The 27325-nt window shown below is 54.2% G+C and overlaps 2 protein-coding genes across 7 annotated transcripts in view; one reads left to right on the plus strand and one right to left on the minus strand.

Annotated features, from left to right (window-relative positions):
* SEPTIN11 (septin 11) overlaps positions 1-14932 on the plus strand; it is a 66975-nt gene extending 52043 nt beyond the window's left edge. For 2 of the 5 annotated variants that reach the window (XM_064149728.1, XM_064149724.1), the window contains exons 8-11: positions 1239-1371; positions 1923-2110; positions 4308-4370; positions 7029-8612. In XM_064149728.1, the coding sequence (XP_064005798.1) occupies positions 1239-1371; positions 1923-2110; positions 4308-4341 (355 nt within the window). In that variant the 3' untranslated portion in view covers positions 4342-4370; positions 7029-8612. Of the gene's footprint in view, positions 1-1238; positions 1372-1922; positions 2111-4307; positions 4371-7028; positions 8613-12404; positions 14049-14889 lie in introns of those variants that run through there. The other 3 variants (XM_064149725.1, XM_064149727.1, XM_064149726.1) reach the window with 3 other exon arrangements.
* A 2881-nt stretch (positions 14933-17813) lies between these two features.
* Positions 17814-27325, minus strand: part of CCNI (cyclin I) — a 30052-nt gene continuing 20540 nt past the window's right edge. For both annotated transcript variants that reach the window (XM_064149731.1, XM_064149730.1), the window contains 5 exons: positions 24265-24399; positions 21690-21764; positions 21406-21546; positions 20428-20658; positions 17814-19561 (listed from right to left, as the gene is read on the minus strand). In XM_064149731.1, the coding sequence (XP_064005801.1) occupies positions 19103-19561; positions 20428-20658; positions 21406-21546; positions 21690-21764; positions 24265-24399 (1041 nt within the window). In that variant the 3' untranslated portion in view covers positions 17814-19102. The remainder of the gene's footprint in view (positions 19562-20427; positions 20659-21405; positions 21547-21689; positions 21765-24264; positions 24400-27325) is intronic.

Genomic DNA, 27325 nt, shown 5'->3' on the forward strand with positions numbered 1-27325 from the left:
GAGGCTGGTGAGACACTGGAATGGGTTGTCCAGAGGAGTGGAGTCCCCATCCCTGGAGGTGTTGAAGGTCAAACTTGGAGCCCTGAGCAACCTGACCAGGATGACCTTTGAGGATCACTTCCACCCAGTGCATTCTATGGTTGTATGTTGCACTAGCCCAGTGGTTGATGTGTTCCTCCAGAGGCAAGAGAGTTTATGTTCTAAAAAATGCCTTTCCAAAGAACCATCCTGGGGGAAATAGTTCTCATTCCCACACTGTCAGTGTGGCTGAGTATCCAGATCCATTTAAGGAATGAAATTAAAAGGAATTTGGCATCCAGAGTTCCTAAGAGGCTCTGAAAATCTCAGAGGTGCGTGGACAGTGTATTTTGTGTCCCAGATCTTTGCTGTGCTCTCAGTGCTGGGGAAGTAGAGGCATGCCAAGAAGTAGAGGGGGAATGAAGGAGTCCAGTTACATGGTTGTTTGGGGGAGAAATGCTGCTGCTCATTCACAAAGGCTTAGCCTCCCTTGACAGCTAAAGGAGAGGTCTCCCAAGGTGCCTCTGCCTAAATGAAGCCCCCAGTCTGAATCCACTAACATTAAGTAGTGAAAATTCACTTTAGCTCACTGTTATGTTAGATGAACTCCTTAAAGCTAAGTTGTGCTGGGGGAAGTATAGGCTGCATGTTAGGAGAGAGTGATTGGCATTGGAATGGGCTGCCCAGGGAGGTGGTGGAGTCACTGTCCCTGGAGGTGTTGAAGCAAAGCCTGGATGAGGCACTTAGTGCCATGGTCTGGTTGACTGGATAGGGCTGGGTGATAGGTTGGCCTGGATGAGCTTGGAGGTCTCTTCCAACCTGCTTGATTCTATGCTTCTGAGTTTCCCACTGTGTCCTCCTGCTACTCATCCTGAATCTCTTCAATTCAAGTGCAAGACTTGAGGGGGGCTGAGGAGGTGTGAGCAGCCAAGGAGTGCTGTAGGTGTTTGCCCAGAGGCTGTTGCTTTTGGAGGACAGTCACCCAGCCTGCTAACTGATCTCCAGCATCCCCAACTGTGTGCTCCTTCTGTCCCAGCCAGCTGTCTCCCACTGCTGCCACCTAGACGGCTTGGATTGGTTTCACTGGAAGCGCTCATACCTCTGTTGTAGACCTCTGATGATGCTTTATGGTATCACCAGAGGGTGGAATTTGATGACTGTGCTTGAAACACAGCTCTGACTCTTTGGGCTCTTTCTGGGTTTGTTTATTTTCTTACCAGTCTCCAAGAGACTTACGAAGCAAAGAGGAACGAATTCCTGGGTGAACTCCAGAAGAAGGAGGATGAAATGAGGCAGATGTTTGTCATGCGAGTGAAGGAGAAGGAAGCAGAGCTGAAGGAAGCAGAGAAAGATGTGAGTGTGTCGTAACCTGGGTGGGAGGCTTAGGGCTGGGGCTTTTCCAGGAGAGCCTGAAGGAGCTGAGCATCCAGCTTCCAACATCAGAGCCCCCAGAGGTGCTTCCTCTGCATCAAGAGTCCCAAAAGGCAGATAGGAGCTCAGCTCCCAGTCTTGCCATGGGCTTGCCTGTCATGTCAAGTCCTCTATCCCTTTTCTGTGCCTATGAAACTGAGCAGGAGCATTCCCTGGCTAGGGGCAGCTGGAGGAGGATACATCCCATGGCCACATTTACTTGCTTTGCACAGGAGAGTCCCCAGGGACAAAGCAATGAGGGATGGAATGTGGAGGTTTGGAAGCACCCAGAGACCTGCTGTATTGCTGCAGCAGCCTGAGGTCCCACCCTGTGTGTGTGTGTGTTCAGTGTGCAGGGTGTTTCTCACAGCCAGGTGTGCTGGGACAGGCCAGCGGCTCGTTGATGCAGCAGAGCCACTTCAGGCACCATTGCCAGGGATGAGGATAGAACTTTGAGTCTCTTCCCACCCTTCTCATTGTCTCTGTCCTGGCAGCTTCACGAAAAGTTTGACCATCTAAAGAGGACTCACCAAGAAGAGAAGAAAAAAGTGGAAGACAAAAAGAAGGAACTTGAGGAAGAGCTGAACAACTTTCAGAAGAAGAAGGCAGCAGCTCAGCTATTACAGTCACAGGCTCAGCAGGCAGGTTCTCAACAAACCAAGAAAGACAAGGACAAGAAAAAGTAAGCAGACGTCACCCACACCCTCTGTAGGCTTGGTTAGAGTTTGGGAGGTTGTTTTCTCTTTCTTGCTGCATGTCTGTATTTGCTTTTCCCCATCACCAGACTGGAAACTTGGGCTTTTATCAGCCTCATCCAATAAAGTATTTTTTTCTAAAGGGTGGGCCAGGGACATGATCTTAATTGTTCTCCAGAAGTCTACCTTCTGTTTTGATGTCAGAGACTGACTGGTGTGGGAGAGCAATGGGATGGTGACAGTTTGATCTGTGATCAGTCTGATCTATGATCAGTCCACAGTCTTCTAGAACAGCTCTGGGATGTGCTGGACCTAGATTTATCTTCCTGAGCCAGAATTATTGATGGGGTCTCTACCTGCCCCTCCTTTCATCCAGTTTCCCATCCCTTAAGGTACTAGTTGGAGGTAGGAGCAGATCAAAACCCAAAGTCACCATGTTATGTTTAGGTGGGAGTTGCTGGTGCCAAAATTTGATGCTTGGAAGCTTGCTTTAAGAACAAGGAACTCTTGGGTCCATTTGCTTCAAAACCAAACTCCTATGGTACTGTAATTGCAGGTAGATTGCATTTGTGGTTGGATCAAGTTGACATAAGCTAACCTCCCCCCACGTTTTAGTGAGGATCATGGCACTGGTTTCTATACCCTGTTTGTATGCTGGGGTTGTAATCCTGCACCCTCCAGCACTCTTGAGATTCCAGCAGTTCAGCAGGCACTGAGGGTACCTGTGGACAGAGTTTGGCCTGTGGTCAGTATTTAGAGGTGGGATTTCCAGATGTGTGCTCAGCATTGACCTAACTCTGCTTCCACTGAAACTGGAGGAACACTGCCATTGGCTTGAGCTCACAGTTAAGTCACTGCAGAGCTCTGCTGGAAACCTCAAGCTCTGGGTGGATCCAAATTGGTGGGACCTCCTTCTTGCAGCTCTGATTAGTGCAGGAGAGCCCTCTTTAGTACACAATCCTGGCTACTTCTGCCTGCTTGAACAAGCAGAGCACAAGGTCCTCTTAGGTGTGATGTGCAGAGTGAAGCCAGGCACACCTTGCAGAGGTGGACTGTGTGTGGCTGGTTTGTGCAGCACAACAGGTCAGGATTCCATAGCAGAGGCTGCTTCCAGGCCTCCTGGCACAATCTGCTTGGCTATTTCTGTATCTAGCAAGAGAGTGCTCATGCAGGTCCTTCCTGGGCCACCTCACCACACTGCACTAGTTGCTAAGTGCAGTTGGGAGAGGTGTAAGGGTGGTGAGGCAGCAAATCTCCCTGGAAAACACTTCTTTTTAACCTCCCCTCCCAACCCCAGCCAACAGCTCCACGCTTCTCCTAACAGCTGTAGCAAAGGGCTGGGTTCCTTCTGGCAGCCACCTGCTGGACTAACCCTGAGCTGGCCTGGGAAAGCCAAGCTGCTGGTAGGGCTGTGCTCCAGACCCTTCTCTCCTTGCTGACCAGTGAACTGAAGCCAGGTGTGAGCTGTCCTGCAGCCTCCAGGAGGCTGCAGTGCTGCCCATACGCCTGTGTCCTCCCGTCCTTTGGGAAGCTCTGCTGGCGCTTTGCATGTCCCCTGTCTCTGCTGCTGGTTCCCTGCCTGCTCCTTGTTGCTTCTGCTCTGGCTTCCCCAGGGAAGGTGGGGATGACCTCGGGCTGGTTCCTCAGCTGTTATAACTTGATGTAGCTCCTATGGAGCCATGCTGCTTTATGCCAGCTGGGAACCTGGCCTTAGGTGCCCGCTGAGATAACTGAATGCTTGTGTGCTGCATGCTCTGCTGGGTTAGAGTGGTCCTGGAGAGGCTCAGCAGTGCCATGCTGCCCTGCAGGAACACCACCTGTGGGCAGCTGAGGTCCATGCATGCTGGAATACCCTTCTGCAGCCGTGCCTGTCGGTAGGGTAGGCTGAGACACAGTGACCCATTCCCTGCATGGAAGGTTTTGAAGACTCTTTGCCTCGTCTCTCTCCCAGAGTTGGCAGCTTAATGTTTTTGAGAACTCTGGAGTCAGTTTTTTCCCCTCGTGGGGCTGAGGCCAGTGCAGTCTGGAACGGTCTGGGCAGTTGAGTGACTGCCGGTGGTCAGCGTTAGGTGGTGGTTGCTGCCGTGGAGGTGGCTGGCACAGGTGCCACCTGGTGGGTGTGAGGCAGGGCTGTTTCCAGGCACCGTGACAAACACAGGTTCTGCTTTGCTGCTGCATCCACAGAAACCCACTCGTGAGGAACGTGCACGTCTTTTAGTGTCTCCTTTCAGTGTGGCTCCACACCAGGTGCTGTAACTGCTTCCACCTCTTCCCTAGTGTCTGAGTTACTAACACAGGCTGGGGAGGGAAAGGCTGATGCTTCTGCCTTGTAGCACACCTCGGGCTTCACAAAGGCTTTGCCTTCCTCCTCGTGCTCTAACCAAAACCTGCAGGTCCTTTAGGTAAGAGTTTCACCCTCTCAGAGGCTTTACCTTCCTCCTTGTGCTCTAACCAAAACCTGCAGGTCCTTTAGGTAAGAGTTTCACCCTCTCAGAGGCTTTACCTTCCTCCTTGTGCTCTAACCAAGAGCTGCAGGTCCTTTAGGTAAGAGTTTCACCCTCTCAGAGGCTTTACCTTCCTCCTTGTGCTCTAACCAAAACCTGCAGGTCCTTTAGGTAAGAGTTTCACCCTCTCAGAGGCTTTGCCTTCCTCCTTGTGCTCTAACCAAGAGCTGCAGGTCCTTTAGCTAAGGCTTTCACCCTCTCAAAGGCTTTACCTTCCTCCTCGTGCTCTAACCAAGAGCTGCAGGTCCTTTAGCTAAGGCTTTCACCCTCTCAAAGGCTTTGCCTTCCTCCTTGTGCTCTAACCAAGAGCTGCAGGTCCTTTAGGTAAGAATTTCACCCTCTCAAAGGCTTTACCTTCCTCCTCGTGCTCTAACCAAGAACTGCAGGTCCTTTAGCTAAGGCTTTCACCCTCTCAAAGGCTTTGCCTTCCTCCTTGTGCTCTAACCAAAACCTGCAGGTCCTTTAGGTAAGACTTTCACCCTCTCAGAGGCTTTACCTTCCTCCTTGTGCTCTAACCAAGAGCTGCAGGTCCTTTAGCTAAGAGTTTCACCCTCTCAGAGGCTTTACCTTCCTCCTCGTGCTCTAACCAAGAGCTGCAGGTCCTTTAGCTAAGGCTTTCACCCTCTCCCTGCTGCCACAGACTGTGGGGGCCTCGTGCAGTTGCCAGAGGCTATCCTTGCCATGCATGGTCCTTGTAGCCCCCTCCAGAATGTCACTCATAGGAATGCTGCTTTCTCACAAGGTGGGATCAGATTTCTCCAACTTGGACAACAGAAACTTCCTGCTGTGCTGTGAAAGCCAGAGGGAAGGTTCAGGGCAAAGATCTGCTGCTGGCTGAACTCCTTGAGGGAGAGCTTGGCCCCCTTGGTATCCAGACTGTTCCTGAAGGAGCAGCTTGTCTTTTTGGTTCCTTTGTTTTAGCAATCCACTTCTCAGAGTCCATTAACTTCTGCTTGGCACTAAACTTGTTGCAGCTGATGGCAGAACTGTGCTGCTCTCAGGACAGCACATCCGTGTGCCTCAGGCACTTGGGTGACTGCAGTACAGACACCTACTGAAGTACTTTGCTGCCTAGGGGGAGTTGAGTCTGCTTCTCAAGCCCCTGCCTTAGCTCTGGGGTGGGACTGTGCTTCAAACCTGAGCCATCTGCAGATGGTTCCTGGCAAAACCAACTAGGAGCAGCAAACAGCCTTCTGGTGCTTGCCTGTTGTTTGGTAGATGGCCACATGCATGCCTCAGCCCATGCTGTTGTGTTACTTGCTCACCCTCAGACCCCCCCCCAGGAGCTGGGACCATCTGTTAGGGCTCTGTTTCTGTTGATTTCAAAAGCAGATGAACATCTTTTTTCCTCAGTTCCCTTTCCACATGCCAGCTTCCAGTCCAGTGAGGCTGATCTGGCTTTCACATGCCAGCTTCCAGTCCAGTGAGGTTGATCTGGCTTTCACATGCCAGCTTCCAGTCCAGTGAGACTGATCTGGCTTTCACATGCCAGCTTCCAGTCCAGTGAGGTTGATCTGGCTTTCACATGCCAGCTTCCAGTCCAGTGAGGCTGATCTGGCTTTCACATGCCAGCTTCCAGTCCAGTGAGGCTGATCTGGCTTTCACATGCCAGCTTCCAGTCCAGTGAGGCTGATCTGGCTTTCACATGCCAGCTTCCAGTCCAGTGAGGCTGATCTGGCTTTCACATGCCAGCTTCCAGTCCAGTGAGGTTGATCTGGCTTTCACATGCCAGCTTCCAGTCCAGTGAGGTTGATCTGGCTTTCACATGCCAGCTTCCAGTCCAGTGAGGCTGATCTGGCTTTCACATGCCAGCTTCCAGTCCAGTGAGGCTGATCTGGCCTTCCTGGGCCATGCTTGGCCCCAGGGCAGTCCCCAGGCTCTCACACACAGCTACAATCTGAGCTGCAACACACAAGTCAGGGCCTGGCTTGACACCCTGTAGGAGAATGGCTTTGCCTGAAGGCTCCCACTCAGATCTGCGAGCTGCAGTGCCCAGGTCTAAGACACCTGAGTTTGGGTTAAGCTAAGCACAGAGCCCTTCTCTAGGAGCACCAAACTGGTGCACCCAACTGGCCACCTCCAACCACATCTCCCAGCCAGGCACAGGCTGAAAAGCTGAAGCTGAAAGACACTACCTTGCTAACTTCATGGTTGGTTGGTCACTGCTTCTGCCCCTCGGGTTTCTTTTTGCTTTTGCTTGTCAGAGGCTGCAGTAGAGCCCAGCCTCCAGGGTCCATTCCTTTAGACCTCCATCACCCATCTGCATGCCCACCCCCCGGAGCGGGTTGCTGGTGTTGGCTCTCCAAGCTGTCTTTGATTCTGGGTTGGTTCCCCCATTTTGAGTTCAATTATTGCTAACTTTTTTTTGTGTTTATTTGTTCTTTTTTTTTTTAACTTGCAGTGCAAGCTTCACATAAAGCCTGGCAAGCCAAGGATGTTCCTGCATTCACCTGCTTTTGCAGTAATGTGTCTCTGCCATCTGTTTTCTTTCCTTTTTTTTTTTCTCTTTTTTCCTGTTTTCCTCCATTTTTTTAACACAAGTAACTACTAACTCACCTAATAACATAGTGGGAACAAGAAGGGAGAAGGATTGGGTGCAGGACTCTATGTAATGGGAAGCTCAGGGGCGGGAAGGAGCAAGGTAATGATCCCATGGGTTTTCCTCATCAAAAGCAGCAGCAGTAAATCATTCTCGTTCCCAGATTGGAACTCAGAGTCAGGGCTGGATGTCAGCAGCTCAGGTGAGCATCATGGACTGGCTCAGCTCCTTGGAGCTGGTGGCCTGCCCAGCTCTAAGAGAGCTGGCTGCACTGTGCTCCACAGAAACCAGCCTTGAGGAACTGCTGCTGCCCAGGGGTCACAACCCAGTCCCTGGTGTGGCTGAAGCCTGAGTTTAACCCAGCCTGAGTTCCTTCTGGTGTCAGAGCAGTGAGAGTCCCGGGGCCGGGGGGGCTGCGTGTGCAGATAACAGAAGCTGTCACTGACCTTGCATGCCATTACATTTGCATGATGGTTTCCTTGGCTCCTGGTTCTGTTGCCTGCCTTTGTCTCAGTGGTTGGCTGGGGTTTGTTGTCACCTGCTGGCCTGTCCTCCAGTACAGGCCAGCAGCTCCCTGCGGCAGTGGGCGCCGAGCGGCACCGCAGGCGCCGGGAGCAGGAGTGCTTCTCGCTGCCCCTTCCATCTGTTGCTTACCTGGCTGTGACCTTTGAAACCTCCCTGGAAAGAGCATCTGGTCTCCAGGGTGCATGCTCTTAGTAGCCCATACGGAATCAGATGCCTGGGTGGTGTGGAAGCCATTCTTCAGCAGCCTCTTAGAGCCTTCAGGAGGGTTCCTGCATGTGCCTAGACAGGCTTGCAGAGCTGCAGAGTCCAGAGCCTCACAGCAAGGCAGAGAGGGGGCCTGGACACACATTCCCTGTGCTCCTCACCAGCCCTCCTGCACCAGGGGCAGCGTCCCTCGGACATGCAAAGGAGAGGTAGCGTAGCCAGGCCTCCTGGTGTGGAGATGGGTCTGGTCAATGTCTTCTACACCACTGCTTTGTTGGACAGAGTCTTTCCCATCCTTCTGAAGGAGTGGCAAGCCATGCTGACCCTGTGACTGCTGCATTTCCTTCTCTTCTGCTGATGTCCAGCCAGCATTTCCACTCCTCCTAGCCAGGTAGTCTCCTTCTTCCTTTCCTTAAAGCACTCTTAAACCTGCTCTTTCCTCCCAAGCCTTGCACACTGCAGTTCTTTACTTGTTTCTGGAATGAAATTTCTTGTCTCTGTGGGTGTGGGGGTGGAAACCCCCAAACCCAAAAGGCAGAATTATCATCTTTGAAGTGTTGAAGTGGGGAGCACGTTTGGGAGTTGCCTTGCTTTTTGACCCTCCTTGCTTAAACATGGCTTTGGGAAGAGAACATCTAAGTGCCATGTGTTGGGCAGACAGCAGAAATCGATTGGAGGTTAAAGGAAAAGCTGGAAATAAAAGAGTTGAGCCTCTCCTCCCCTTTTTGGTTTTTATTGTTGGGTTTGTGTTGTTGGGCTTTTGGGTTGGTTTTTTTCCACATCACACCTCCTGCTCTTACCAACCACGAAGCTCATTTTGGCAGGATAAATAGAATCATAGAATCAGTCAGGATTGGAAGGGACCACAAGGATCATCTAGTTCCAGCCCCCCTGCCATGCCCAGGGACACCCTACCCTAGAGCAGGCTGCACACAGCCTCAGCCAGCCTGGCCTCAAACACCTCCAGCCATGGGGCCTCAACCACCTCCCTGGGCAACCCATTCCAGCCTCTCACCACTCTCATGCTCAACAGCTTCCTCCTCATGTCCAGCATGAATCTCCCCATCTCCAGCTTTGCTCCATTCCCCCTAGTCCTGGCACTCCCTGAGAGCCTGAAAAGTCCCTCCCCAGCTTTTTTGTAGCCTCCTTCAGATCCTGGAAGGCCACAAGAAGGTCACCTGGGAGCCTCCTCTTCTGCAGACTGCACAGCCCCAACTCTTTCAGTCTGTGCTCACAGCAGAGCTGCTGCAGCCTCTGAGCATCCTCCTGGCCCTGCTCTGGACACACTCCAGCATCTCCACATCCTTCTTGTCATGGGGGCTCCAGACCTGGATACAGTACAGGTTTGCTTGGGGAAAATTGAGCTGGTTCTTGTGGCTTCTGGCAATCCCAGCTTTTAAATCTGAAGTTGTCAGGGAAGAAGCTTGGAATTTTGGCAGGAGGTTTTCACAGCCCTGTCTTCACGTGCATTGCTGAGTGCTCGTGGCAGAAGGCATTGCTTCAGCTGTCTCTGTGCATGTCCTCTTCTTAATTACCAGCACTTGGTGCCAAGAAGGAAGCTTCATTTTTAACATGTCTTTGTCCTGCTTCATTAAACAGCCCTTGAAGGTACCTTTGGTAGGGGAAGTCAGCTGAGCCCAGCTATTGCCTCTCCTTCTGTCGGACACAAAGCTGTGGCCAAATGCGTTCGTGTGGTTTCGAGCGAGTTACTTTGTCCAGCAAAACCCAAACTCTTCTGGAGAAACTGGGGATGAGCCATAAACTTGCACAAGTTGAAGGTACTGGTTTGGGTTTTCTTGGCACAGGAGATCTTGATGACTTTCTCCTCTCTCCTTAAACCCCTGGGCCACGTTTAGCTTGTTGCTGCTGCGCTTCTTGTCTTTCCTTAAGCCTTTTTCCACAGCGTGGAGTGAACGATGCACTCAAATCTCTGTGTGCTTCTGCCTTTGCAAGGAGAGTAGCAAGAGACTCACCCTTCCTGCCTCACTGCTGATAGGAAAAGCCAGCTGTGCTTGGCTGGGAGGGGCTCTTTTAAGTCCACTTCCTTACAAGTGGCGTGGTTCAACCAGCATCACACCTCTGCAATAATCTGCTTTTGCTGCGCTCATGGAGAAGAATCCATAGGGAGGTCATTCTGCCCCTGTACTCTGCACTGGTTAGACCACACCTTGAGTGCTGTGTTCAGTTCTGGCCCCCAGCTTAGGAGGGACATTGAGATGCTTGAGCGTGTCCAGAGAAGGGTGACGAGGCTGGGGAGAGGCCTTGAGCACAGCCCTACGAGGAGAGGCTGAGGGAGCTGGGATTGGTTAGCCTGGAGAAGAGGAGGCTCAGGGGTGACCTTATTGCTGTCTACAACTACCTGAGGGGAGGTTGTGGCCAGGAGGAGGTTGCTCTCTTCTCTCAGGTGGCCAGCGCCAGAACAAGAGGACACAGCCTCAGGCTGCACCAGGGGAGATTTAGGCTGGAGGTGAGGAGAAAGTTCTTCACTGAGAGAGTCATTGGACACTGGAATGGGCTGCCCGGGGAGGTGGTGGAGTCGCCGTCCCTGGAGCTGTTCAAGGCAGGATTGGACGTGGCACTTGGTGCCATGGTCTGGCCTTGAGCTCTGTGGTAAAGGGTTGGACTTGATGATCTGTGAGGTCTCTTCCAGCCTTGGTGATACTGTGATACTCTGAACACCACATCCTAAAGCAACCCAGCACAGCTTCTCTGCAAGTCGTGACCCTGTGCTTGAGTGGCACTGCAGCTCTCCCTGTGCATGGGGCAGTGGCCACAGCTAGCTGAGAATGCTGCATGTCCCTCACGAGATGGATTTCAAACCCTACAATAATATCAACAAGTAGGGAGCTCACTGAAAAACATCTCTGGGATGCTGGTGTTGCCAGGGCAGGGCACAACTCCCCACAAGGGGAAAACAAACCAAATCCAGATCACTGAGAGGGGCCACAATGGCTCCCTAGAGGTGGACATGTGTGTGCCCAGCAGTCAGCTGAAAGGTGGAGGTGAGCAGGGGTTTGGCCCCCCAAACCTCGCTGCAGTTGTATGGCTCCTTTCCAGGAGGGCAGAAGGTGCCCTTTGAGGTCATGGTTGTTAAATGTAGGCAGCAAATGGTGCTGCTGGGGAGGGGGACAGGCAGTGACCCACCCTGGGCTCCTCTGCAGCCTGGAAGTGTGCTTCTGACAGCCTGAAATCCCCTCCAGGAGCCTGGTGTCTGTTTAACCAGCCTGGCATTTCTGCAGGCAGCTCTCCTCCTGCTTCTCCTAAAAGGTCCAGGTGAGAATGGAGACGTCTGTGTGTGTGTGATCAAAGCAGATCTGTCCCTTTCAATCCAGTTTGCCCTTCCAAGGTGATGTTAAAGCCTGGGGGGGGGGGGTGTTCATCCCTTCTCCAAGCACCCTTGGTTGCGTTTGCAGCGTGTGACATCCGTCAGCGTGGAACTGTACAGAGGTGAAGGGTTGTGCTTGGCTTCTTACCAACCACCCGAAAATAAAGCTGTGTCCAGCAGTGCAAATGTATTTGTACACATTGTTCATCTCCTGATTGCCTTAAACCAGAGGTGCAGAACTTTCCTTACCTTGCTATTGGAAAATTACCCACCCCTACCCAGGCCCAGGTTGGTGACAGTGCCTGTGTAACCCCTGTGCAGTGCTGATGCCAGCTCTCTGTATGCTTCTGGGAGATGTTGTCACTTTATTTGATGTGAAAATATTTTGAGGGGTTGGGGGGTGGTGAATTACAGATGGCATCATCACCCTCGAGCATCTGCTCAGCTCTTTTTTTGTCTGTGCTGTAGGTCACTCACACCAACAGTGCCAGCACTTGAAGAGGGGAGAGGAAAAATACAGGTGGTGTTTTGTGTTACTCAAATGCTTTGGTCTTCAGGTGGCCTTTGTGACTTCTTGGGTTTGCCGTCCTGGGAGGCTGTGGCAGGAGGGGTTGAGAGCGTTGTGAAGGTTCCCAGCAGGTTGCTTCGTGCCTTTGAGGTGCTTCTGTGGGTTTGTGCTGCTGTTTGTTCCGTTGCTGTTTGTGGTGGTTGTGAGCCTGTTCTCTCTCCACATCATCTGGTGTCTCGAGTTATAGTATCATTAAGGTGGGCAAAGACCTCCAAGCTCATCAGCCTCCCCAGCAGCTCCATAACTGCTAGACCGTGTCCTGAAGTGCCATGTCTGCTTGTTCTTTGAACACCTCCAGGGCTGAGGACTCCACCACCTCCCTAGGCGGCCTGTGGCAATCCCTGACCGCTCTTGCAGCAAAGAAACTGTTTCTGATCTCCAACCTAACCCTCCCCTGGTGCAGCCTGAGGTCATTTCCTCGTGTCCTGTTGTTAGCTACTTGGAGAGGTGCGAGGCTCTGGTGCAGTTGGTGTGTACCACACCTCCCCTGTGCGCTCCTCCCTTCATGAGTCACTTCCTTTAAGGTGTTACTCCTCCTTTGTCTCCTCTCTCCCTTTCTCATTTCAATTCTGAACCTCTGTTTCTTTTCTTCTCTGTTTTTCTCTTTTCTCTGTAGCTTCTTCTTTATGTAGCCACCACCCTGCCAGAGCCCCCACACCCTCTCTGCCAGTGGACAGCAGGGCACTGGAAGAGCCTGCTGCTCCGGGCGCCCCTGGCAGGAGAAGAGCCATCTCATTCCTCCATCACTCTCCTCCCCTCTGTGTTTGTCACCCCACGTCCGCGGGTGCGCTGTGCTGTCTGTCTGCGCGTCTGTCGGCTCCCAGAGCTCGCCGAGGGACCCTGCCCGTGCTGCGCTGTCCCTCCCCGCCCCTGCCCTGTGCCGTGCGCGGGTTGCGGTGGCAAATCCAACCACAGACCGAGGGCGAGTGCGCAGCTGGAGAGCTCCATTTCTGCCTCGAAAGATGACACCTGGCCGCTTTGGACACCGCAGCTCCATCACAAGCGTGTCCTCGGCTCCCCTGGCCCGCTGAGAGCAAGCCCTCAGCGCTGGGGCGCTCCTCAGCCTGCCGCTGTGCGGAGTGGAGGTGCTGCTGCTGTGCTGGTGCAGCCTGCTCTGGACACTGAGGCCTTACTTGCATAGAGCCATTGCACGCTGAGTCAGAAGGCACCTCTAGAGATCATCCAGTGCCAGCCTCAGGCCATGGCCAGGGACACCTCCCTCTAGACCAGGCTGCTCAAGGCTTTGAACCTCTCCAGGGAGGGGGGATCCATGAGCTCCCTGAGCAAGCAGTGAACAAAATGGTTTGGGGCTAATTTACCTCTTTGTAGGAGGAAAACAAACGTTTCTTCTTGCCCAGCTGGGCTGCACTGACCTGTGCTGGGACCGAGGGCTTCATTTTGTTCTCCTGAAGCCTGAATAGCAGGTATGGTTGTTGTCTGTTAACCATGCTGAGTGTGGGGCTGCTCTTCAGCTCCCAGCCACAAAGCTTCAGGAGTCCCAAAGCATTCTCTGAAGGTAAAAACAAAGCTTCTGGGCTTGGTGTGTGCTGATCTCCCGCTGGTTTGGGACGCAGCCTGATCCTCCTTGGATGTTCTCCAGCTGGGGTGATGCACCTTTTGTCTTCACCGAATACTAGTGACTTACCCTTCTCATCTGTGAGCTTTTAACCAAAGAACTCGCCTCCTTCAAGCTGCTGTGCAAAAGGGACTGTTAAATCACCTAGGTTTTGCCTCCTCCAGCCTGGGTGTGGAGCACAAGCTGCTGCAGCCTGCTGGGTTGCTGTCAGAAGCACAGTAGTTTCCAGGGCTGGATCTCTGGAAGCTCCCTCCAGCCAGGTGCCTGCTTTTTCTAAAGTGGGAGGAGAAGAAACCTCTGTGTCTTGGAGACCTTTTCAGCCAAGTGGCTTTCTAGAGACACTTGGGAAGATGATGGACTGAGGGCCCTGTGCATGTGCTGGAGCAAACCTCCCTGCCAGCTGCTGCCCCTTGCCCAAGCTGCAGAGATCTGAGTGTTTGCACAGATGTAGCTTAGCACACACAGTCTGCAGTAATACCAAAAACGGAGCCTGCTCTGCAGGCTTCAGTGGTCTCAGGTGATAGCTGCTGGGGGTCTGCTCTCCAGCCACCACTGCTTTCCAGGAGGTAGCCAGAGCTAGAGACCTTCTCAGGCTCAACCTTCTGAGGACAAACAGGGTAGCTGCTTCCTCGTGGGCTGAGGCCTGGAGGGTGCTGCTGCATTAAACCTCCCCTGTGTGAATTCTTTCCTTGCTCTGGGTGCTTTGCGAGCTGGGAGCAGGCTGCCCCACTTGCAGGAGGGAGTCTTGTCCCTTCTGCTCTCCGTGCACCAGGCCACCCACACCTAACCTTGCTGTGCCTCTTCTCTGCAGCTCCTTTCATGGTAGCCTTCAACTTGCCAGAAGCCCCTGCTGGTTACTCAGAGGCCATTCCACCCAGGTGGCTCCTGCAGCATCCTGCATGGTCAGACCTTTCCCGGTGCCTCTTGCTTGGGGCAGGGAATCCTCTGCTTGTGTTTCTCTCATTCCTTGGACTTTTTTGGCGTGCTCCCCTATAAAAACTGCAGTGTGGGCTTAGCTGGTGCTAGGGCTCCCACTGCTGCACTACAGCCCTGGGCTGGGGCATAATTTAGTGCAAGCAGGAAGACAGAAGTTGGGCGGCAGTGAGGTGTTTCAATCCGACAGCTAGAGAGGATTTCAAGTGCTGCTAACCCCTGCCCCTACCCTGGGGCTCTGCAGTCCTGGCTGTGAATGTGCAGCTTGGCAACGCTGGAGTATCCTGAGGGGGCCCTGTCTGCTGGTTAGCTCCTGGGCTCTTGAGCCCTCCGGGTTTTAGGGCATTTCTTCTGCCCTTTGCAAGGGCTGGGCTGTGCCTGGAGGCTGTTCTTCAGCAGCTGGAGGGGCTCAGCAGACAGTGGCCCACCAGTAGTGCTGCTGTGTCACAAGGCTTTGAAGGACGAACCTCTGTTGTTGGTTGACTTTTCATTCCCAAAGATGTTTTGGTTTTCTTTTTACTGCTTTCTGTAAGGGAAGCAGAGCAGCACAACCCAAACCCCGAGGCTCACCCAAACTGCCTTTATTTTGCAGCTCTAGCTTTGCTGTGCTGGTGCTTTGAATCCTGCATGCAGCTCTGGACTCCATGTCTCCCAGAAGGACGTAGTGGAGGTAGAGAAGGGCACTAAGTGATAAATGAGATGGAGCAGCAGCCAGCCAGGTGAGACCACAAAGGCTTGGAGGCCTGAGGCTGGAGAGGGAAAGGCTGAGAGCTGAGAGGAGCAGCCGCGGCGTGAGCCGGAGCTTGCAGCAGATGTCCTCTAGAGGTCCCTGCAGCCCCAACTTACTCCTGCTGCTGTGTCAGAAAGCCTCGGCTGGATCCCACCCAGCCGGAGCGAGAGGGGCTCAGGACCTTCTGACCGAGCACTTGGGGAGTCGGTTGGCCCAGGTTGCTGAGGCAGAAGCTTTGGGGCTTTAACGGTGACTTCTGCAAGGCGAATTCATGGGGAACAGAGCCATAAGGGATTTCAAGGGGCGGGGGTGAAAGGATGGGCATCCATAATGCGGTGGTGGCTGCTGCTGGGGCGGGCAGAAGGCAGTGACAGAGGTGGGACCAGGGGCTGAGCTGAGGCTCTCCCGCATCTCGGGGTGGGGAAGAGGCAGCGACTTGCCCCTTGGCTCACTTCCTCCAGGGCAGGCAGCTGCTGGGGAAGAGATGTCCGCACAGCAAGGCGACAGCAGCGTCGAACCTCTCACTAGCCAGCCCAGAGAGAGGTTGTTTGCCACTTGGTGTCACCAAGTGTCCTCAGCTAGTGTAAAAGAGGAACGCTTCTGGGGTGGCCCCTCCAGCTAAGAAGGATGAAAGGGGCGTGTGAGTGTCTGTGCCGTGGCTCCTGCTGGGCAGCACTGGGGGGCTGTGGAGCCTGGAGGAGCACCGCATGAGTAAGAGGAGTCCTGGGCAGCAGGGTGGTCCCAGCAGGGTACTGGGGAGCCCTGACAGCACTCAGGCCAGTCCTGTGTGCCAGAAGCAGGAACAGCAGAGAGCTCGGTTCTGTGGCAGCAAGGCAGTGGGTGGGGACCGTGCTTGGACTGTGTCATCCCCTGGGGCTTTTTGTGGGGAGGAAAGGTGGGAAGTGGAAAAGGGATTTTCCCTGTGGCAGTGCAGGTTATCTCCAAACCAGCTGGATCTTGCTGCCTGGGGGAGCCTTGCTGGGGTGTGCCTCATTTCCAGGTAGTGCTGACTTTGGGCATTGCCTTTTCAGTCACCAAGCTCCACCAGTGCGGCCAGCAAGGCAGACTTGGGCTCCCTCCACCCCTTGCTGGCCCCAGCTGGCCTCTGGGACACAGGTGGCTGCAGTATCATCAGAGCTGCAAAGCTGAAGACCATCTCAAGACACTGCTGTGGTCCTCTGAAGAGGCCTGTGTGTCAGCTCTGTCTTCCTAGTGCCAGGCTGGATTGTCCCTAGGGCAGGAAGGGTGCCCTGGTGTGCCAAGGCTGGTTGGGTTTGCCCCAGGGCTCTCGGCAGAGCTGGGCACCTGCACCTGGGGCAAAGCTGGGTTTGAGACCGATTCTTCTGTACCCTACTGTATCCCTGCACCTCCATCTGCAAGTCCAGGTGATGCACTGGCAGTTGCAGTCTGACCTTTCCCTTTTGCATCTGGAAGAGCAAAAGGCACCAGGATGCTGCTGGGCAATGTAGCCAGAGCTGGCCCACAGCTGGTCCTGGGGCCCTGGAGAGGACAGCCTGGCAGCAGGACCCTGCAGAGGTAGGTCTGCCAAACCAGGCCAGGTTTCATCTGCCTGGTCTTTACTTTGAGTGGGGCTGCCCTTACCCAGGCAGAAGGTGGTCGGAGCAGGGTTGCTCACAGTGCAGAGTGCCAAGGCTCCGGCTGGGGCTGGGGAGTGCCTGTGTGTCTGGGTCTCAGGAGTACGAGAGCTCCTCTGCCAGCCAGCGAGGTGCTGAGCCCTCTTCTTGAGGGGTTTGCCTCGCAGGTGCAGCCAAGCTCAGCAGCTGTCACTGCACAGCTCTTCTGCCATGGCTGGTGTGAGCTGGGCAACGCAGGACCTGCTCATCCTGGCACTTTCAGGGAGTAGAAAACAGCCACAACTCTTTTTGCCTTCTCCTGGAGCAAAACCCTGACTGCAGCACATCCATAGGGAGGGATTGCTCCAGCAGCACTCAAAGTTCCCTGCCTCCTGCTCCAACCAGGCACCAGCCAGGTGGCACAAGCCAAACACCTGCCCAGCCTCCTGCTAGCTCCTCTCCCTCTATGCACCTGAAGAGGGGTTGGGCAGTGATCCTTGTGAGTGCTGCTGAATGGGGCAAGGTGAGGGTGTCCCCTTCTCACCTGGAGGACAAGCCAACAGAAGGTAAGTGGCATGGCACTCTGGTCCCAGACATCTCTTCCTCTCCCCCAGTGTGTGCTGGAAGCCAGCTAAAACGAGCTGCAGTCCTACAGAAGTTTCTCTATGGCTTGGTACAGGATAGTCCTGGCTCCAGTGACCACACAAGCAGCAGGAGCTCCCACTGGGATAGATGGGATCATGGTGGCTGCTCAGAAACTCTGGGTGCCCAGGATGCTGAAGTCCTGCAGTGACAGGGTGTTTGGGCAGGGGTGTGCTAGGTGATGCCCAGCAGCCTGGTTTAAGAAAGCAGAGCAGGGCAAGAGAAAAGGTCAGGGCTGGTTATGCCCTAAGGAAAGGCTGGAAGGGAAGGAAGCTGCAACCCCTTCTGAGAACTGCAGCCTCCAGAGGTGGTTTCCAGGACGTGGGCTGGAGAAAGCTGGAAGCCAAGGAAAGCCATGGCCCAGCTGTGCCCAGAGTGGCCTGTCTTGGGACAAGGAGCAGCCTGGTGGAGAACGTGAGTAGCACCAGAGACTAAAGCTTGAGCTGCTGTAGAGATGAGCTGACAGCATCCCAACTGCCCTGCACCCCAACAGCAGCTTCCTCACAGGTCTGGCCTGGGGCAGCTCCATCAGAGCCCCCAGGTGTGACAAGCAGAGAGCAGGACCCAGGCTCCAGGACAACTTTTCTTTATTGCTACCAGAAGGCTTTCAGCAGTACAATGGCTCCAAACACGATACCTTCCTCAGGGCTGTGGAGAGAGCTTACACTTGGGGCAGGTCGTTCTGAGAAACGGGGGTGGGACACTTGCAGAGACGTTTGTCTTGCTTAGGGGTGACAGGAACACAAAACTGGGGTGAGGGTCGCTCACTTTGGCCCTGTGGCTGACAAGGACACCGCTCAAACCTCGGGCGGAGGTGGCTGCCCCAGCACCTCCCTGCCATAGGTAGGAAAACGCCAGGATCAGAGGTTTACACTTGCTGGGTTGGTGAAAATCCAGGCTGAGCGCAGTGTTTCTTGGTGCAAACAGGAGGGGAGAAAAGACCCTTCTTGGTCAAAGTGATATCAAATTGCTTCCCTGCTTTCTGCGTGGGAACAGGGAGGGCTTGGCGTGAGGCACGGAGCACAGTGGGCACCCACCCCAGCATCCTGCCTGAGAGCCTCGGGGCTGGTTTGGTTTTGTGGTTTCATTTTTCCTCTTAAGTCCAGTTTTTAGATAACTCTCTCCTGTTGAAACGCCAAAGTGCTGAGAAACCAAAACGAAACCAAACCAAACCAAACACAGAAAAGAAAGTCTCTTTCTCTCGGGGGGAGAGGGCAAAGAAAGCTGCGGTGAGGTCAGGTGGCACAGGACATCATGCACGAGACTCGCCAAGAATCAAAAGAGGAGCAAGCAGAGAGGGGGGAGCAGAGAAACCAGAGAATGGTAGGGGTTGGAAGGGACCTCCAGAGATCATCCAGTCCAACCCCCTCCTGCCACAGCAGGCTCACCCAGCACCACATCAGGACCGGTCTTGAAAGTCTCCAGAGAAGGAGACCCCTCCCCAAGCTCTCTGTCTCAGGCAGGCAGAGTTGGTGGGGAGAGCCCTTGGGTGCAGAGCGTGGGTTACAAGACAGAGGAGCAGCAAAACAGTGGAACTGGCAACACTAGAAGGAAACAATTTCTGGCTACTTTTTTTTTTTCCTTTTTTCTTGGTTTTTGGGACTTTTTTTTTTTTTAAAGATTTTTTTTTTTATATACTTTTTGGTGTGGGGTTTTGGTTTTTGTTTTTTTTTAAGTGCTTAAATAGTGGAACTAGAATTAGCCACACAAGGTGGGGGGGAGGGGGAACCCAAACGTAATAATCCAAAAAGGGTTGGGAATTTTTGGCTGGGTTTTTGGCTCCCTTCGGTTCAGCCTGACAAGGTATGGCCCCACCCCGGTCCTGCCTGGTCTCTGGAGCAGGTGGTTCTTGCCCACAGCTACATCACAGACACCGGCTGGAGAGGTGGGCACGGGGAAACGCTGCCCTCCTGCCTGGAGACATCGGCGCCACAGACAGAGGCCACGCTTTCAAGGGCCACTGCCTCTGGAGCCACGTCCTCGTTGTAGAGCCGTTTGATGCCATCGTAGAAGTCATCCACTTCCATCTCCTCCACCTTCCGCTTGGCAGAGGCTTGCTTGCAGCCCCCGGGAGCCGGCAGACGCTGGTAGAGCGCGGCTGTACCTGCGACTGGCACTTCTGGCCTGCCGTTGTCCTTGGAGAACCCTGGCCCTGGGACAGAGGAGGGCTGGCGTTTGAACGCTCCTCTGTTACAGGTCACCAGGGTATGCTGGAGGGGACTGTAGACATATACAGGATTGGGCAGCAGAGGAGAGTGCAGAGTGGAAAGGTGATGTGCCACCAGCTCCCGGCAGTGGATCAGCTGCGAGCTATCCATCTGGAGTGGGACGAGAGGCAGAGACAGGGGTGAGGAGAGGCTGGCAGCCAGGGCAGGGCTGCAGCTCTGAGCACACCAACCACCTGGGCACTTCCCTTCTCCTCAATGATCTGCTGAGCACAGGAGACAGTGGCAAAGGACTGAAGACCCCTAGCACAGTGACTTTATGAGATACAGGTTCAAGAGCTTGCATTGGGTTGGAAAGGACCCTCAAAGGTCATCTTGTCCAACCCCCCTGCAGTCAGCAGGGACAACTCCAACTAGATCAGGTTGCCTACAGCCACACTGAGTCTGATCTTAAGTGTCTCTAGGGACAGGGCCTCAACCACTCTGGGCAGCCTGTTGCAGTATTTCACCACTCGTAGTACAGCTCCTCCTCCTCATGTCCAACCTCAATCTACCCTGCTCCAGTTTCAAACCCTCCAGCCCCCTGCTTGTGCTCCCACCTCCTGGTAATAGTGTGGGGGACGTTAAAAGTGCCTGTTTATAGCAGCTTGAGTGTTTGTCTCTCCAGGCCCTGTGAGGCCACCCCCTATGCTTAGACCGAGACTGACTGGTGTCCCCTCCCTGGTCCAGAAAGCCCAAATGCATCAGGGCACACAGCTCCTCCCTTTGTCACCTGCTGGCTGTGGTCAAGGTCGAGGCTTTGCAGAACCAAAGTGTCCCTCCAAGTACAACCACAGAAGCACCTCCCTGGCAAAGACTTTAAGACCATCAAGTCCAACCCTAACCCAACATCTGCCATCCTCTCAGCAGCATGACTGCAGGCAGGCAGGGATCAGCATGTAGGGACCGACAGCCCCAGATCCCCAAGCAAGGTGCAGCCCCCTGCCCCTCCCTGCTGCGCAGTGCCCCCCAGCCCTCACCTGTGCCTTCTGGAGCAGCTCGATGATGAGAGCCAGCCAGTCGGGCAGCAGCTTCTCCAGCTCCAGGCTGACGATGGCCAGCGCCAGCATGGAGCCCTTGAACTGCAGCAGCTGGGAACAGGCCATGCAGTGCAGCAGCTGCTTGGTGAGCACCGCCACGTGCTGGGAGGGGCTCAGCTTGGGCAGGATGGTCAGCAGCTGAGGCCTGTTGGACACCGCAACTGCATGGAACTGGGAGGGGGGAAACAAGCAGGTGAGGCAGCTGGGGTCACCAACAGGCAGTCCCTCAGGCCAAGCCAGCTCAGACTTCCACAACGGCATGCCAGAGGGCTTGGACACAAAAGGATCCCACAGCTCGAACTTCAAGGCAGGAACAACCACCAGTGGCATGGTGCAGCCTTCCTGGTGGGAGCTGCCACGATCCATGTCGTGTGCCTGGGGACCACCTTCCTCAGGGCTCTGCAAAAGGCTACTCCTTTCTCAGCATTAGCTTTGGCAGGTCAGGTGTCCTGGACAAAACCTCCTTGAGCAACAGAGAGGATGAAACTCAGCAGAGACCCTCAGGATACTTCCCTTGGTCTTGCATCATCCATGGTCCTGGTTCTCTGGCCACACTTTTCTGTAGCAAGTGCTTTGGCCTTGGTTTGGTGCTGCCTGGCACTTAGCTCCGAGCCAAACCACCACCAGTTAAGGCTCAAGGGTAAGGTTTTCAGGAGCTGTGAGTCTTAGCTTGTGGCTTAACAGGCCTCAAACCAGACCAAGAGGTCAGATGGCAAGGCCATGTGTTGGGAATTGTGCCCCCAGTGTCACGAGTCTCTGGAACGCTCTAGCAAGGCTGCTGCTTTCAGAAACCACTTGCACAGAGGAGTTACGAACACAGCCTGAGGCCCTGGCTCCCCCACAGGTAGGCTTCTGTCTAGGTACCTTCTTTACAGCACCAGGCACCAGGAGGAATGTGGTGAAGAGCCCCTCACTTACAATGTGGAGGAAATCCAATGGCGTTGCCATGTGAAGATCCCAGTTCAGTTTATCCAGGATAATCTTCTCCATTCTGCGGATTTCAGCTGGAGAACAACCACAAAAGCTGTCCCGAGCCAACACCTTCAGTACTGGAATCCTCTGCAAAAGCCAAGGCAAGGGAGAACCCAGAGGCCCAGTCAGGACAGAAACCACCCAGCCCTGTCCTGGCAAGCAAAAGCAGGGCTGGCAGAGTCTAAAGGTGCCTTCAGACCACACGAGGGTGGCAAGAACAAGAAGCCTACCTCATCTTCCTCGATGGTCTTTGCAGCAAGGAAGAAGCAGCTGATTGCAATACAGTTCAAGTACTTTGGATGAGCCTGTGGCAGAGAAGAACAGAGAAGCCTCTGTAAGAGAGATGCACAAATTGTCCCCAGTCCTGCTTGCTGGGATGGACATCCTGAGCCCCAGGCGCTGGGCTGCCCGTGCGCCGTGTTCCGTATCGGCAGGCTGGCCTCCGGCACTGGCAGGCGGTGCCAGGCAACCATCCCTGCTCCGTGACGTAGGGAGGACAGCAGGCTGCCCGCCCTGTCAGCCCAGCTGGCACCCACTGCTGTGGGAAGGGCTGGGTGCAGGCAGTGCAGGAAACATGGGAAAGGGAGAATCACCTGGCTAAAGACCTCTCTGCCGAAGCAGGAGCAGCGGCAGCTCTGCTGTTAGGAGCAGACCCAGAGCAAGGGGGCAGACAAAAATGCTGCCCCTGCCTGCTGAAGCGTAAAGCACCACAAGAACCATCCCTCCTATACTCCTGCCCTGCAGTGCTCACAACTGTGGCCCAGGGATTGGGGAGGGATTGCTGGTTCCTTCCACAGCAATCTCTTTTGGGAACGGGAAGTGAAATTTGGCAGCTGCTCCCCTGCTGTCCACCTCAGGAGCTGCTGCTTGCAAAGGTCAGTGCGAGTCCTGCACCAGATGTGAAGCTCTGCTCACAGCCTGAACTGCTGCCAGGACTGCTTCTTGCTAGGTGAACTTCAGTAGCTGGCTGAACTTCAGTGGCTGCTGGGAAATTCAGAAAGCAACGAGAGGAGAAGAGAGGCTCACGTCCACAGTGAAGTTCTCTACCTCTAGTCGAACTCAGTTACTCAAAGAGCACCATGCTGTGCCTACAGCTTTGGCTTCCTCCTGCCATTTAAACTGCAGTCCCTGCAGAGAATCCACAGGTGGGGGTGGCAGGGGAGCCCCTGCTGGAGCCTTCCACGGTCACTGAAAGCAAAGGGAATCCATCCCCTCAGGGTAAGGCTGGAACCCGTTCTTGACAGCAAGGAAGGACACCTTCTGTGAAGTTTATTTGGGCAAAAGCAGATGTCTAGAGCAGGCTCCTGCCATCAGGGAGGTTGCTCCTCCCCGTTAGTTTTAGCAGTCATTTTATCTCCTCTTTTCCCTTGTATCCCCTCTAAGAGACTGCCCAGGAGCCAGGCCAAAGCCTGTTAAAACCCAGCTCCTGGTCTCCTATGGGAGCTTCACCCTGCCATCCTATGGCCGTGGTGATGGGCAAGGACCTGTCTTAGTAACAACAGAGAGGAAAACAAGGAGGGAGCACTGAGGCCTGAGCTGTTGGAGCAGTGCTTGGCCAGACAAACAGCTTTCCATTGGCTGGAGCACACAGGGGGCTCCATACTCATGTTCTCATACCTTGCAGACTCCTTACTCATGTTCTGATACCTTGCAGACTCCAAACTCATGTTCTCATGCCTTTCAGACTCCTTGGCTGCTGCAAATTGCTGACAGAAAAGCTGTACTCGAGGGCATTAGCTGCTGAGATATTGAACTGTGTTTCCCAGCTCAGTCTCTGAGTGACTCAGCCACTTTATCTCCCCAAGAATAAAAACTTCCCTGGCTTGTAATTAAACCACTGTCGATACTGACCGGGTGGATTAATGGATGATGTCACTCCCAACCCAGCCAGTGAAGTCCCACTGAGAGGTAAACACGGAGGCTGTGCTTGGCTCTCCTAAGCTGTCTCACCTGCGCCTCTGCTGAGCCAGGAACGGACCGGAGCAAATGCAGCAGGAGCTGCCCAAAGCCACACTTCACAGCTCAAGGACAGGCACTTGGGGCTGATCCAGTTTTAGCCACTTGCACGGGCACAAAAGATTACCCAAGGCCAGCCCACCTGTGGCAGACTCATGGGCACCGCAACGCTGCAGATCCCAGCTGGCTTTTGACCTCTCTTTTCCGCACACGTTTTAGGTTTAACAGCCTTAAAGCCCAGCAGGCAGCTCTGCTCTCCAGCCTGCTCAGTACAGCAGGAGTGGGCAGCCTGTCACTGGGGTGGTCTGCAGCCATGCTGGCTATCCTCTGTCCTTCACATCTGTCACATCTGTCACATGTGACACCAGCACTAAGCTCTGCCTCTCAGCCTGGCTGCAGACTCTTTATCTAAAGCACAGCCTTTGCAGCCCCTTCTTCTGATGGCTGGAAGGAAGAAGGGCCCAGCTGAGGCAATCAAGATCCCAACCCCACAGCTGAGGAGGGAAGGTGCTGCTTCTCTCTGGGGTTAGCACAGGCTGCAGTTGCTGAGCTGCCCTGCATGGAGGCAAGACAAGGGGCAGAGCAGAGGGAAGAAAGAGACTTTCACTGGGCCAGTTCCTTGAGCACTGCAGGTTCTCCTTACAGCAATTGCTGCTTCCACCAGGTGGACAATTGCTATAGGGAGATTCTATCTCCACCAGCTCCTGGAGTGGTGCAGGTGCCCTCCCATCCATGTGTGGGAGCAGGGGGAAGCGAGCATTTCCGTCCCACCACAGCACCAGGGCTGCACGCTGCTGGCTGGGCAGGTGGCACAGAGCCACTGCAGTTTGTGGAGCTGCAAGCATTTACCTTCACTGCTGCTAAAAACCTGTCCAAAAGGCTGATGGCCAGGGCCAGCGTTTCTGGATAAAGGTGGAACTGGTATTTGAGCTTGGCCAGCCACTGGATGACCTCATCCCTCTGCTTTGGAGAAATGGCTACATCCTGTCGGAGAGAAAAGCAAACTGCTGTTAGAGACAGGCAGAGAGAGAGAAGCCCAAAGATTTTACCTGGCAGGAGTCATTCTGCACAGAGATAAAGCCTGCCTTGGGAGGGAGGGGCCCTGAGCCAGCCTTGGGCACCACTTGGTTCTTGCTGCTACTTATCCCAGCCCCAAAGCTCTGCCTGGAATAGACAAAGTTCCTTACAGCACCCTCAGACCGCACCATGCTGAGGAGAGGGAGGCTGTGCTGTAGCTTCCCAGGTGCTGACAAAGTACTCCCCAGTTCTGCTTTAAACTCTGTGATGGTTTCAAGCCCCTCAGAACCACGCAGGTGCACAGCTCCTGACACACAGCTATGTTTTGAAAGGAAAGGTTTGGTTTTCCTTCAAGTCACAGAGCTATTTTCAGCTCAGTTAAAATGAAGTACTTTTGGCTGTGTTGAGGAAAGAAAACTCCAAGCAGCTTAGAAAAGCCCTTCAGTAGTGCTGTGAGCTGGAGCAAAGCAGGTCCAGTTTCACTTAAAAACGTTTAGGTTTGGTTGGTTTTTGAACTGTTTCTCTTTTGGCCCAGGTCACCCCCATTGATCTGTTTGGCCAGTAGCTGAATTTCAACCACACAAACCCATCAGCCCCTGACGTCAAATCTTTCTCCCTGACTTCCCTCAGGAAATGTTTACAGCTTTTCTACAGCCTTTGGAGTCAACCAAGTGGATGTCTGCTCTGACTTCACCAGGGATTAGCCAGGATAATGAGCAAGGATGTGCCCAGAGGTGAAACCAGACACGCTTCTTGTGCTGTGCTCAGGGTCCTTGCGCTCCTTCGCCTCCGCTGAGATGGTTTGAGAAAGGGAATGAAATGCTGCCTGGCTGTAGAGAGGAGAGCTTAGGGCTTGCCAAACAAAGGTCACTGCTGGGCTGGGCTGGGCTGCAGCTGTCCTCCCAGCAACCACAAAGGGCAAGGGGAAAGGAGCAGTTAGAGGAAATAAAAACACCCAGCAGTGATGCAAAATAAATACTCCAGGCTGCACCCACCACCAGCGCACCCACGGTGTGCCTTCCACAGTTAGCACTGCCTGGTACAGAGCTGCTGCCTCCTGCCTTGAAGTCAAGAACGTGTGAGAGCAGAGCTGGCACAGGCAGGGCTGGAGTGACAGCAGGGCCTCCACGGGGACACCAGCTTCATGCCTTCTGTTGCTATTGGCAGTGTGACATAGTCACTCTCTGCTGAGCTCCACCTTCACCAGCGAGCAGGACGGAAGGGATGGGGATGGTGGCAGGGCTCGAGCCCCAGGGCCAAGCTCTGGGCTCTGTGACAGTGTGGGGGCACAGCAGGTCACTGCTGCTGGCAGAAATGCACCTCACCAAAACGTGGCCAGACAGCTCCCTCTGCAAAAGCACAGCAGGAACTGTGCTCTAAAGGCACAGGGCCGTGCAACCCAGAGCTGTTTCCTCCAGCTGTCCTGGGCTGATGAAGCACCACTACCTCTGCCTGCAAAACCTGCCTTCAGCTGCTGCTAGGAGAACAAAGTCCTGCCTTGTCCTCGCTCCTGGAGCTCGATGGCATCAGCAGGACTGTGTCTGACCCAGATGGGACCTCATGATGCCACTTGACTCTAGTGTGGCTTTTAAAAGCACCTCTCATTTCTCATGAGGAAGGAGAAAACTGTTTGGTTCTTTTTCTTCCCTCCCTTTCAAGAAATAAAGATTCCTTTGAGAATGGTTATTGCAGTTTAGGGGTGGAGTGTGAGCCCCACGAGGGGCAGGCTGCCTGCCATCTGCAGAAAGGCTGGCTGGGGGCACACTGGGACTAGAGTAAATGCACCACACAGCAAGGTTTATTAAATGCTCTGCTGAAAACATCTCCTGGACAGCAGGACAGGTGCCCAGAGTGTCTCTGGGGAGAGAACTGGGCACCACCATGGCAAGCCATGACTGTCATAGAATCATAGAATCAATCAGGTTGGAAGAGACCTCCAAGATCATCCACTCCAACCTAGCACCCAGCCCTGGCCAATCAACCAGACCATGGCACTAAGTGCCTCAACACCTCCAGGGATGGTGACTCCACCACCTCCCTGGGCAGCCCATTCCAATGCCAATCACTCTCTCTGGCAACAACTTCCTCCTAACATCCAGTCTAGACCTCCCCCGGCACAACTTGAGCCTGTGTCCCTTTGTTCAGTTGCTGCTTGCCTGGGAGAAGAGCCCAACCCCACCTGGCTACAGCCTCCCTTCAGGTAGTTGTATACAGTCTTACAGAGCCAATCCAGGCCTGCACAGCTGAGCCTGGAACAGGCAGGAAGGGGAGCAGATGAAATTCCTTGTGGCTTTGCTCCTTCTGCCTGATTTTAAATGGCAAGAGACAAAGCCACACAAAGGGACTTCTACCCACAGCCAGGTTTGGACACCACCGTGGAGTTAAAAGGCTCCAAGCAGCTTAAAGGATTACTTTGGAAGGGCAGAGTCTGGATGAGTCCAGCAGGTAAGCTCTGCACGCAGCTGCTGACAGCCAGCCTGGAACCACCCCAGCCAGTGAAATAAACCTGACTTATCAATCAGCCTCTGCCTCTTGAATCACCTCTGGTCCTGCCCCAGCAGCCAGTGAAGCCAGTGGGTGCAGGTCTGGGTGCTGGGAGAGCTGCATCAGCAGGGCAGCTGCCTCTGCCCTCCTGCGAGACAGCAGCAGCTTGAGACAAGGGGCTGAGAATGGCAGCAGGGCCATGCCTCAGCACCCCGGGGGGTATTTCCCCCATCCCCTTTCATTCCTGATACATCCTGACAGAAATGGGCACCAGCCTCCTGATGCAGCTCCTGGCAGTGCCCATCCTGTTTCAGTGCTCACTGCCCTGTGTCTGCCAAAGCACAAGTTAGGCTTTCTCCTAGAAACAGAACGGCTGGGAAGGGTAAGACCTGCCCCTGCTGCCTTGCAG

This window comes from Pogoniulus pusillus, chromosome 10, assembly GCF_015220805.1.
Source record: "Pogoniulus pusillus isolate bPogPus1 chromosome 10, bPogPus1.pri, whole genome shotgun sequence".
Lineage (NCBI taxonomy): Eukaryota > Metazoa > Chordata > Aves > Piciformes > Lybiidae > Pogoniulus > Pogoniulus pusillus.